Consider the following 12,324-nt stretch of genomic DNA (forward strand, 5'->3'; position numbering starts at 1 on the left):
TGACGCGGACCTGGCCTCTATTACAACGCTCCCGGAATAAATCCTAGGAGCTCGCTCACGTCCGGAGGCCTTGTCTTTGAGACTAGAGCCTGGCGGACTAAAGGCCGGGAATGCCCTCCTTATCTCGCGCACTCCCGTGTTCACACACACCTATTCCTCAACCACCCCCCGCTTCACACACACACACATACACACACAAAACAAGAAAAGAGCTGGGACCTTCAATTCGAACTCAGTCTACACGTCTCCATCCCCGCGCTAGCACTCAGTACGCGAATGCCCCCGCAGCAGCCATCTTGCGCAGAAGCGATACTAGCCTTTTGACTCTCGCGCCAACCCGTAGAGCTAGGGCACTGCCAAAGAGTTGTGCGCAAGAACGGAAGACAAGACCCTAGTATCCTGTGACCGCCTGCCCAGCAGATTCGCGAGAGGATTCCATTGGTTGCCAGTTCGCATCTCGAGATCTTACGATCTCGCGATAGGTGTCTGGGGGCAGACGCCGGTGTATCTACCTCCGCCTCGCGCCCCGCCCCCGCCTCCGCTGCGGCCTCCGCCTCCGCCTCCTCCTCTATCTCCCGCCGTCTCTGCCGCCCCTCCCCGGCCCCGGGAGCGGCCGCGGAGCCGCCACCCAGACTCTGTCGCGCGGGAGGCGGGATCCGCACGGTAAGATGGCCGCAGCGGGCCCTGACGGCCGTGCGGAGCGTCTCTGCGGGGCTCCGGGGTGGGCCGCGGCGCGGAGGTCAGAGGTCGGGGGCTTGTGCTCTCCAGGCTGCCCTGCCCAGGGCGTCCGAGGCGAGAGCGGGGATCAGGGCGGTCAGTCCTGCCCTTCACCGCCCGGCCCCGGAGTGGTAGGTCGGAGGCCGCACTGTTAGTCGGGGTGCTGCCGGGACCGGAATAGTTATTGCAAATGTTCGCACATCTCTGCAATTAAAGGCGCAGTGAAGGGGACAGCGAAAGGCGAAGACGCAGCTACTGCGTTAAAAGTCATCCTCGGGGCTTAGGATGCATCCCGGTCCACTGTGTAACCGCTGAATTTTGGGAACCACTGAATCCTACAGAAACACTAGCCCCTGTCTGTCCGCAGCCTTACTTGATAAGCTTTCCCGGTGGAAATCGAGAGGCAAGGACCTTCTTGGGAAACATTTTTTTCAGACTGATCTTTAGCTCACTTATGAATAAAAGTTAAGAATCCGTGAATTCTGTTATCCTGTGGCATGGAGAGGCATCAGCCCTGTTCAGTTTCACTTCCCCGGGACCCCGGCCTCCCGCCTCCCCCGCCCCTTACTAGATTTTAGGGACCTTCAAGTCTGCCAGAACTAGAAGTGTTGGCATGCCCCAAATATTAACCGCAATTATCCGCAAGTGGGCTTAGGAATTTTAATATCTTAAGTCTTTTTTTTAAACTCTTGCTTAAATACCTTTCCTGTTTCTAGCGTGGGTCCCAGGACCTGTAATCCAGAGTCCTACCACACCTGTCTAACTGCCAGAGTCCTCTGCCCCAGACTTGCCCTGCTCCTCCAACCTGTTTTACTTGCATCTCTCTCACTTTGCCGTGCTCGCATTTCTAAAGCCTGACACTTGAAACCTCCAATTTGTTTGTCCATGATTCTTTTCTCTTGTCCCTTCAAATTCAGTCCAGCAAAAGCTGCCATTGATTTGGAGGCCAAAGCTTGATCTTGTCTCTTCTGCTGTCCACTCTACCAGCACTAGGAGGTCTCTTCGTTGGACTGCTTAGCCCTTTCCAGGCAATGTGCATTCCATTGTCAGACCAGACACCAGAGCCGTCTTTCAATTTTATGACTTATTAAAACAGATTAGTTCATCCTTTGCAGTGCACAAAGTAATATCCTCGAAGTATATATTATTGACAAAGTGAAAATGATCCAGCCCATCCTAGAGCTACCTTGACTGTCCCTCCCCTAGCCCCACCCTGCCGTGGCTCTACCATCCTGCCTTGCTCCCCCATGAAACAATCCCTGTGTGATACCATGTCTTTGTTTTAAGATCACACAATATTTTGTGCTAAAGACATGCCATGTGGTTTGTTTCATATTTGATTTTGCAAAACTCATGTCACACTTGTACTTCTTATTAAAGTGATGTTCAACCACATTCCCTTCTAAAGTCTAAGTACTCTGAATATAAGAATTTCTTTATTTTATTTATTTTTGAGGCGGGGTCTCACCGTGTAACTCTGGTGGGCCCAAAACTCGATCTGTAGATCCACTTGCCTCAGCCTCACAAGCGCTGGTATTAAAATCGTGGTCAACACACACAGCTAAAACTGTCTCTTTGAACCCATTAGTCAACTTGATAGCGTGTTTTAGCTTCCTTCACACTGAGTGTGAATATGCATGTTCAACCAAGTCAGACTTGCATGCTTGTACCATACTCTGGTCTCTAGTGAAGCTGTCATTCATGAAGGAGACAAGAGCTTGTGCTATACGATCTGTGTGAAAAACAGCAGCCTTATCTTCAGAACTCGAGTGCCCAAGGGTTCAGAGTTGGCGTTTGTATATCAAAGCTCCTTTATTCAGGATCTTGTTGAGTGACTGTTTTGGGGAGTGGTGTCCACCCTTTGTCAACTTAAGTGCATCAGTGAACAGCACACTCTCTGGTGCCTGTAGGATGTAGGAGTACCATTGTCCAACCGAAGGAAGCATGTGTCCCCTTATCGTCCCTCTCACACCTTTGTTCTCCCACGAAGGAGCTGAAGGAGACTCCACCCTTCACTAACACTTGTCTTCCTCTTGATTGCTGCGTCCTTTTACACCATAACATGCAGTTTTTAATCTATAACTCTGTAGTGATTCCCCTTTATACTTTTAGCTTCAAACCTAACCCCTTCCTTCACAGCGTGATGTCTTGGTCTCTTCATTCTACAACTTGTGACTTTTATTTCACTTACCATACTTCCCACCTTTGACCTTGACACTACCCCCAACGTGTCATTTTCTCAGGCCATTTTTTGCTTGTCAGTTTCAAGATTGAAAGCATTCTCCTACTCTTGCACTTACTACACTGCTGCGTTTATTTTTTAAAATGATTACACTGGACATGGAATTCTTCCCCAATTATTGTATCTTTTTTCCTGTAGAAATAAGTCATAATGAGTTACGCAGAAAAGCCCGATGAAATAACCAAAGATGAATGGATGGAAAAGCTCAACAACTTACATGTTCAGCGCGCAGACATGAACCGACTCATCATGAACTACCTAGTCACAGGTAAAGGCTGGCTGTGCGTGAGGGCCACCAATTGACAATAGCTCTCCCTTTTTAAATAAGTAGCCCTTTACCCCTGAAGCGTAATGATAAAATTAGGTTGCACTGAGAAATCATAAAAAAAAAAGCCTGTATGTTAACTTTGATATTTGTAAATCAAACTAACATGATAAAGGTGGCCTTTTCTAGCCCAAAGTGCTGTAGGTCATAATCCCAGCACTTGGGAAGCTAAGGCAGGATTGTGATTCAAGGCCAGCCTGGGCTGTAACGTAAGACTTTTTCTCAACTTCCCTAACCCCTAAAAAATATAGATATTTTTCCTATCAATAAAATAATTGTCCCAGGTTTTTGAGACCTAAAGCAACATCCATTTTTGGCTTTTGAGTTTTACAGTTAGGCTTTCATGATCATTAAGACTCAGAGGGCAGGGGCAGGAAGCTTATGAATTCTAGACCAGCCTGGCCTATGCATTAAGACTTTGTTCCAAAACTTTAAAAAATGTTTTGGAATATATTTAAAGTGCAAATAAATGATATCTTCTGGCCAGTTTGGAAAAATATTGTGGCCTGTTTCTAGATGTGCCCAACTCAAAACTTGGAAGGGAAGGAAAATGGCTGGGAGCATGCAGAAGAAAACAGCACTTGATGCTTCTGCTGGGGGAGGAAGTTCACTCCTAACTGTGTTGAAGGAATCAGTTATCCTGCCCAGTTCTCAAAAGACACACAGTGAGAAGTCTCCCATTATGCTTTGTCCTCCTGCACTTCCCCAGTTATTTTTTGCTAAACTCCTTAGAAAGTGGATACAGAAATCTTGTCTGTGGTTTCACCAGGTCCTGTGGGTGAAATGGCACCAGAGCACAGCAGCCCTGTGAAGATGCAGCAGGGTGTCTGCCTCACCTGCAGTTGTCTCTGTTGCTCTGGCATCCTGACCTTGATGATGTCACAGCACACAGTGGGCTAGCAGTCCGTGACCTTTAGGTTGATAGGCTAGGCCTTTTGAATAGCTGCAAAGGAATTACAGCCTTGACTATTAATCACAAAAATAGTAAAAACCAAGTCCCTTCGAAAGTGTGATTTTTATATATGGGGTCATTTAATAATGGTTGGGCTCTTTAGAATCACAAAGCCTGGATCCCTGGTCATCTTTCCTAGCAGTGAAGACAGTTTTCTTTTCAGAGGGCTTTAAGGAAGCAGCAGAGAAATTTCGGATGGAGTCAGGGATCGAACCAAGTGTGGACCTAGAAACACTCGATGAGCGAATCAAGATTCGGGAGATGATTCTGAAGGGTCAGATCCAGGAGGCTATTGCCTTGATCAACAGCCTCCACCCAGAGCTCCTAGACACAAACCGGTATCTTTACTTCCACCTGCAGGTGAGCTCAGCCGCCTGAGGTGGATGCAGTTTGCAGTGGCTCAGAAAGAAATTGGCCTTGAACGTTGCTTAGTGTTGGGGAGGAGACAGGCTTTGAGCTAGCTGCTGCTTTATGACTATTGAAACTAGTTACTTTTTAAAGGTGTGTGTGTGAGAGAGAGAGAGACGGAGGGAGAGGGAGAGAGGGAGAGGGAGGGGGAGGGAGAGGGAGAGTAGGAGTGAGTAGTGAGCATCTGGAAGTAAGAGGTTCTGGCATACTCTCACAGCAAACACCGTAGCAGTCTCACCAATCTCCATTTGCTTTTGAAATGAAAACGCTCTAGCTTGGAGATGCTAACTCTTTTATTTTCTCTTGGTTTGGTGGGGTGGAACCTAGGGCCTTTCCTAGATGCTAAACAGTGCTTTAACACTGTGAGTTACATACTCAATCCACCTATAATGTATACTTTTGACTGGAGCCAATGTTTATTGTTATTCATCTCACCAAACAAACCAGCCAGACTTGGTTGTCTTTGCTGTTGACCACACTGGGTGTGCACAGGCTGGCTAAACTTGTCTGTCCTTATTATTGACTAGCAACAGCACCTGATCGAGCTTATCCGTCAGCGAGAGACAGAAGCAGCTTTGGAGTTTGCCCAGACGCAACTGGCAGAGCAGGGTGAGGAAAGCAGAGAATGCCTCACAGAAATGGAGCGCACATTGGCCTTGCTGGCCTTCGATAGCCCTGAGGAGTCGCCCTTTGGAGACCTCCTCCATATGATGCAGAGGCAAAAGGTAAAGGGCCAGTAAGGGATACATGCAAGGACCTGTGAAAAGATGGTTCATGTGCTGCTCTGGTGTGGGGGGAGCACGTGGCCCTGGGCTAGGGTGCTCTCTAACCTATCCCTTTTACCTTGTGAAAGTAAGAGCAGGGGCACTAAGACTGTTAGTGCCAAGCCCTTTGCCAGTTTTTCTTCTCTTAGCCTTTCTCCTGTCAGTTTAGAAACAGGTATCCAAAGTGTCTTCACTTAAAATCAGGGTAGTCTTCTGAAATGTTTTCTTGTTCCTTCCAAATGCTACAAGCATGATAGTTCATTGCTTTCTAAGACCCACGTCTTCCTTTCCCCTGTGTTGGATTCCTTGAAAATGTTGTTGAGGTGTCTCTTTAAGGCTTGCCTGCCAGGGCTCATATAAACATTGTGCTGTTCCTCTCTGTCGGAGTCCTCACAAAACTGTTTAAAAAGGGTCGGGGTGCTTAGCTGACCAAAGCGTAAGTGCCTTCAGGTGACAGTCATTTAGTGTCTTAGAATGGCTTTTACTTACATATTTAATTTGTTTTTAAGTGAGTAACAAGCTTCTTGGGTAAGAACAGTATTGAGATGGGCTGGACTCTATCTTACTGGTAAAGTGCTTCCCTCACCTGCTTCAGGACCTGGGAGTCTCAGCCTAGCACTGAAAAAACAGATGTCTTAGCATATTGTCAGGCTTGCTGGTAGTGTATGTGTGGCCATCTCTGTTGGATGTGTTTCTTTTCTAGGTGTGGAGTGAAGTTAACCAGGCTGTTCTGGATTATGAGAATCGAGAGTCCACACCCAAGCTGGCAAAATTACTGAAACTGCTACTTTGGGCTCAGAATGAGCTAGACCAGAAGAAAGTAAAATATCCCAAAATGACAGACCTCAGCAAAGGTGTGATTGAGGAGCCCAAGTAGAGCCTGTGCACGGAGCCAGCACTGTCAATCAGCACAGGACTCCTTCTCCTCTGGGACTGGCAGGTCGTCACTGCAGTAGAGAACCTTTCCCCCGTACTTTTCTTTGGCCCCATTGTTTAAAAGGGGAAAATGGCCTTTTTAAACACTGGCAAACCCGTGATGGAAGACCCCACCTCTGCCGTGCCCTGGATCCTGAGGGCTGCACACACTTCAGTTGACTGTCCTCCCACTTCCGGATCGCTGGTTCCAGAAGACGTGGTTTGCCACCTGTGCTGCACTGCTAGGGAGTGTCACCTCCGCTGAAGGCTCCCACAGGACAGACAGCACACAGAAGTGCTGAGTGCTGAATGCTTCGACACCTGCTAGTGCAGGCAGGCAGGCAGGCAGGCAGGCAGGGGCTTATCTTCCTAGGTCTCACCAGACTTTCGTGGTTTTCCTTACCCCTTCTTTTCTTTCTTTTTCTTCCTCCTTTTGTTCCTTCATAGGAAAGAATATATAAATTTGTAAATCTTAATTCAAAGATAACTTTGGTGTGGGTACTGAGTTTGGTTTGGTTCTTTGCCTTTGCCTTTTGGTGTGGGCTGTGTGGCTTTTGGGAGGAAGGGATGTGTGTGTGAAGGGTGAGGCTGTGGGTTTTTTTGTCTTTTTTTTTTTTAATTTTCAAAATATATTTTGGGTGCTGTATGTGATGAGAGACTCATTCATAGTGGATCAATGAATAATCTCTTGTAGGTAATTTTATTTGAAAATAAAGATTTCTTTTTACTTCCGGTATAACCACAATGGCTTCTAAAAAATTCTCATCTCACACAGCCCTTGTTTTGGGTATCCTTTCCCTGGCACAGAGGCAGCACCTTAACCCATAGCTGAGGGACTAATTCCCATGTGCCTAGGGAATGCTCTGCATGGTAGCCAGGCAATCTGGTGTTGGTGGGATAACCGAGTGGTCTCAAGCGTCACAGAGCTGATGTTCATGCTAGCCAGATTGAACTTGAGCTTGGCAAAGTCGTTTCTTATTTCTTGCCTCAGTGTCAGCAGTGCTGTGTGTCCTGCTTCTCAACAGCTATTTGCTACCTGCTCAGGGGAAGGCATTACCTGTAGGTATGGTATGCTTACGTAGGTCAGTGCTCCGAGGGATGAGTGTGTACATGTATTGTGCCGGGCATGGTGTGTTTGGTTGATTCTTGGCAGTGGTCCAGGCCTGATGGGGTCAGTGCTAAAGGCTGGGGTGGGGGTGGAGTGCACAGGGGTACACAGACCTGCAGAGCCCTCAGATGGTTATCCCTGGCTGTGAATGGTGAAGATGTGAGTACCATCCTCTGGTGGAACTTCCTGCCTGTCCAACACGAGAGCCAGGAGCTTGGTACTGGTACTGGCTTCTAAGAAACAGTGTCCTTAGTAACTGCCGATTAGGATTATTCCCTGTTGTTAAGCAATACTAGCACACTGACTAGCTGGGTCAGACTGGACTGCTCAGGTACCACAGCCTACCAGCTATCTCTCTCTTGTTCCCTACTTCTGTTGTTCATCAGTACCTATCTGTTCTTTACCCACAGGATTCTTTTCTTGTTGGGATGAAATGAAGTGTCTTCCAGCTCTCTGCTTCTACCGCAGAGGGCAGATGCTTTGGCAGTATTCGCCTTAGGATCACATTAGTGACAGACTCAAGGATGGAATTGTTGCTGTCACGATCCTCCACTGCTCTTCCGGTCTGTGAGTAAGGAGTGAGCAGACCTCTCCTTACCTTCTGGACAGGTGGCTTTCAACATTCTCGTGAAATGTAGCCTTCCGTCTGCTTTAAGGATAAGAATAAGGTAGAGGAGTTTCTGGAGAGACAGGTCTTTGGTTAAGAAGACATGATGAACAACCATGAAGACCAGAGTCCACCATCCACATAAGTCAGACAACCCCCGCAAATTCCTGTAACTTCAGTTCCAAGGAATCTGATGTTCTCTGTGACCCCCACATACACACAGGCAGGCACGCGCATGTACACACACACACACACATGCACGCATGCGCACGTACACACACACACATGCTCACACACACATGCTCACACACACAGGTTCACAGATTTTTAAGGCAAAGGGGAAGTATTAATTTTCAGGTAGCTAATAGGTTAAATGAATCAGAAGTCGGGGAGGGGTATCAATAAAGATACAGTGTTTTTAAAGCACCACATGAAGCCAGGCATGGTGGCTCCTGCCTGTTATTACAGTATTCACGAGGCTGAGGAAGGATTTTCCAGTCCAGCCTAGGCTATATTATAAGATCGTTTTTCTTAAACAAAAAGGCCCCAGATAGCCAGCATATTTGTATATTTTGTGTGTGTGTGTGTGTGTGTGTGTGTGTGTGTGTGTGTGTGTGTGTGTACGATCACTTGTAGAGCTAATCAGTTTGATGTGTTCTTAAAATTAGAGGGCATGAAATGTGTAGTAAAGGGAGGGAGGGAGGTCCTCTCTGTACGGGTTATCCACAAATACACAGAAGCTTGTTGCATGTATAAAATGTTCAGTGGCTATAAGACAGTGAGTTGACAACTTACTAGCACTTCAGTCAGTAGCTTAGTCAGCCAGTGCCACAGTTGTCAGTGGCTTGAAGAATGTCAGATAGAACTGCTTGCTTGTCCACGATCTGTTAGTGCCTAGAAACCCCCTTCCAAGGAGTCACATGTAGACATTTCCTGTTGCAGCAGACAAAGTAGCTTTATTTCTTTCTGCACCTTTTGATGGAAAGTGCCTTGAAATAAATGAGACAAGAATATTCTGGTACTCTGCTCCAATATCGTAGAGCTGTACAAGGAACAACCCAGTTTGAAATTTTCTAAAGCATGGTAATTATTGCACACTAAAGATGAGAATTTGTTTTGTCACTTGACTTATGGTTTGGGTTTGGTGTTTGAGACCCCCCACAGTATGTAGTTGAAAACTTTGTAAAGTGACTTTGAGGCGGGCCTGTGGAACTGAGGTGGGCAGTATGTCGTCATTATTGTCTTTTGTGCTATTAGTTTTGGAGAGGAGAATCCAGGAGAGTCCTTCCAGAAGGATTCTTCCATGTTCCATGATAAAGACACTGATATGATCAAGAGAATGACGTGGGATTCCCTTCCAGGTTGTTGCTCTCCAGTCTCAGAAAGAACAAAAGACCAAATTCCAAATGTCAGGACAACAACAGTGTCTACACACCTGCATTTCGAGGTGCTGAGTTGTGTACAGGGCTTCATGCAGGGGGACAGCCTGCTCACCAGGCTTTACTCACTGCTGCTTTGTTGGCAGGTCTCGTTCTGACACCATGCATAATTTTTGCTTCACAAATAATGCTTTTTTCAGACACTTAGTAAGCTGCATTGCCAGCAAGGATGTGGGGTCTGTATCAGTCCTTAGCTCGTTGGAGCAGTCATGCGCACACTTCGTTATAATTCTTCATTCAGTGGCATTTATACCTCTGCCACATATCATCTGAGAAGTCCAGGTTGGGTAGCTTCTGGGTGCCTGCTATGAATTTGTTAGTAAAAGTTTTCATGTTTTTCCCAGAATGGTTGTCTGAAAGCTCTTTTCCCACTCCTTCCCTGAAGAGGTACAGCAGAAGAGAATTACTGACCACGCTTGTCAGCGTATTAGAGCTGGAAGAGTGGGAAAGTGTAGCTGCATGCTAGCTTTGCTCTGTTCCCGTGCCAGCAGTGCCACAGCATAGAGCCAGTCTACTCCGCTGACGGCTGCAGCCTTCCTGGACCCCAGGATGTGATGACTGTGGGGACCCTGTATGCAGTATGCAGTGGCTCCCAAGACGGACTACTGTCTCCATTGCCATTTTCTCAGGCAGGTCTGAGGGAAATGCAGTGAGATGAAGCCTCCAAGGGAACCAAGCAGCATACTACGGAGTGTCCTGCACTGTGTAGTGGGTTGTGACCGCACACAGGAAGGGCCTTGTCATCCCCAAACCCTGTGGCAGGGTCACCCTCTTCACCATTGCTCACTCGTCCCTCACATTCCCAGAGGGTAATGCTCAACATGCCGATGGGTGGTAGAGACCTCTGCTGTGCTTGAATGTGAGCTCTTGTATGTTAAATCTGAGAGGCTTGAGGTACCATCTGCCTATCATGAATGAATTCCCATAATTTTGGAATGCCATCCTGACTTGAGACTGGTCTGATGAAAGAAGAAAGAATTTGAATGACCCCTGATATTGCCATCTATTGCAGACTCAACACACTTCAGTGCACTGAGTAATATGCCCTGAGACAGTCTGCCTGTTCTGGAAGCTAAGAATGGCTATAGTGGTATTAAGACCTGGGCAATAAACCCATCAATAGGGTTACATGTGAATCTGGTGGACTGGTGGGGCAGGGATGTCCAGTGTCATGGCAGGTATGACTGGAATTCTGCAACTGTTGTCTACAGCTCATCCATGCCCCCTAGATCCATGCCAGGTTAAGGTCCAGGATGACACTAATAGAGAAGAAAACTGCAGAACTGCTTGTGCCCAACTGTAACCAAGAGATGTGACTACTGGATGCTTCCTGTCTGTGCTTTTTTTTTTTTTTAAGGTTTTTTGTTTTGTTTTAAAGAAAACTTGTGTGTATGAGTGTTCTGCCTGGGTGTATATCCAGGTACCATGTGTGTGCCTCGTGCCCACAGAGGTCAAAAGAGGGCATCAGATCTCTTGGAACTCGAATTATGGACAGTTGTGAGCTGCATTGTATGTTCTAGAAACCAAACTCTGTAAGAACAAGGGCTCCTAGTCAGCTCCTTGCATGTAACTTTTCACGGGAGTACCTTAGATACAGGTTCTGATGAAAATTCTCTTTGCCTGGCCTTTCTGAAAGTTTGGTGGAGGCTCTGGATTGGGGGCTTTTGGAAAGTGGCTACTATAGTGTTGCTGATCCTTCATGTGATTGTTCATCTCTTGAATCTACTCTGCCAGTCTCCTGCGGTGGGACCCTGAAGTGCCTGGAAGTCAGTCTCTAAACAACTCCCCATTCCTGTAGATAGATCTGCAGATCTCACCCATGTGCGTGCACAAACAGGAATTATCCCGCTTGTAGGTCAGATGTGTGACAACCCTCCCAAGTGGTTCTCAAAAGTAAAACAGGCCATCCTGTCACCTGGAACTCTGGTATAGAATATGAGGGGTAGTGCTGAGGGTGGCAGTGTTTCTCAGCATTTGGGGTGTTTATAAGGTTCAGGGGACGGCACCGGCACCCAAAATAGAACGAGCTGTTCCAGAGCCCCAGGGATTATTTTGTGAACAGAACTGGCCATGCACAAGCATCTTTCGTCATCATGAATCCACTGTCTGACTTCCCATGGACTCAGACCTGGCTGCTTGAACTCTTCTCTACAATGTACACGTTCAGCTTAGAAGGTGGATACAAATTATATTCAGTACTGAAACCTTTTCAGGCAGGGTCTTAACAGTTGCTTGTCGGTAACAGTGGAGTAAAATCTAATTATTCAGTTTGATTTATTTGGACATTTCTGCTTTAGAGCTGTTGGGCTACAGAGGAGGTGGGAGTTAAGTGGAGTCTTAAAGGAGACTCAGGCCTAGGATAGGTTCTAGGGGTTGCTTTTATTCGTGTTCCCAGTCATTTGGACCCATGCTGCGTCACATCTCTTTAGAATGGCCAAGGATCTAAAAAAGACAGGGTGACAGTATAAGCAACAAGTGAGTCAGTCATTACAACAAAGTGTGGCCCCTCTGCCAGACATTGCCTGTCTGATGTTTCCACATCAAATTTTCCATCTTGAAGTGCAAAGATGGTTTTGTCAGTTGGGTTTGGGGCAGCTCACAAGTACCAACCAGAAGCCTAGAGAATGCCCACCCCAGCTACTGCCAACAGCTGGTGGTGGTTACCTCCCACCCATATGTGCTCCTGTTTCAGTCAGGCAGCTCTGTGGGGCTGTGCCCATTCCTTCTGCTCTAGTGACTGGGAGACCGGGGAGGAGTGTCCCCATTCCCTGACCACAACCTTTTCAACTCTGGTGGTGTATTGATCCACCCTGCTGTGAGGCTCTGGCCTAAGATGTGTACCCAACA

The 12,324-nt window shown here is 47.1% G+C and overlaps 1 protein-coding gene and 1 long non-coding RNA gene across 2 annotated transcripts; both read left to right on the top strand.

Moving 5' to 3' along the window:
* Positions 1-528: 528 nt before the first annotated feature.
* On the top strand, positions 529-7,068 carry Gid8 (GID complex subunit 8 homolog). The gene is made up of 5 exons (XM_032904947.1): positions 529-663; positions 3,098-3,227; positions 4,400-4,596; positions 5,172-5,369; positions 6,112-7,068. The coding sequence occupies exons 2-5, from the start codon at positions 3,110-3,112 to the stop codon at positions 6,283-6,285; spliced, it is 687 nt and encodes a 228-aa protein (XP_032760838.1). The 5' UTR covers positions 529-663; positions 3,098-3,109; the 3' UTR covers positions 6,286-7,068.
* An 857-nt stretch (positions 7,069-7,925) lies between these two features.
* On the top strand, positions 7,926-11,085 carry LOC116902420. Its single transcript, XR_004388069.1, has 2 exons — positions 7,926-7,994; positions 9,822-11,085. It is a non-coding gene; the product is annotated as an uncharacterized LOC116902420 (long non-coding RNA).
* The last annotated feature ends 1,239 nt before the right edge of the window (positions 11,086-12,324 follow it).

This window comes from Rattus rattus, chromosome 5 (genome assembly GCF_011064425.1).
Source record: "Rattus rattus isolate New Zealand chromosome 5, Rrattus_CSIRO_v1, whole genome shotgun sequence".
Taxonomy (NCBI): domain Eukaryota; kingdom Metazoa; phylum Chordata; class Mammalia; order Rodentia; family Muridae; genus Rattus; species Rattus rattus.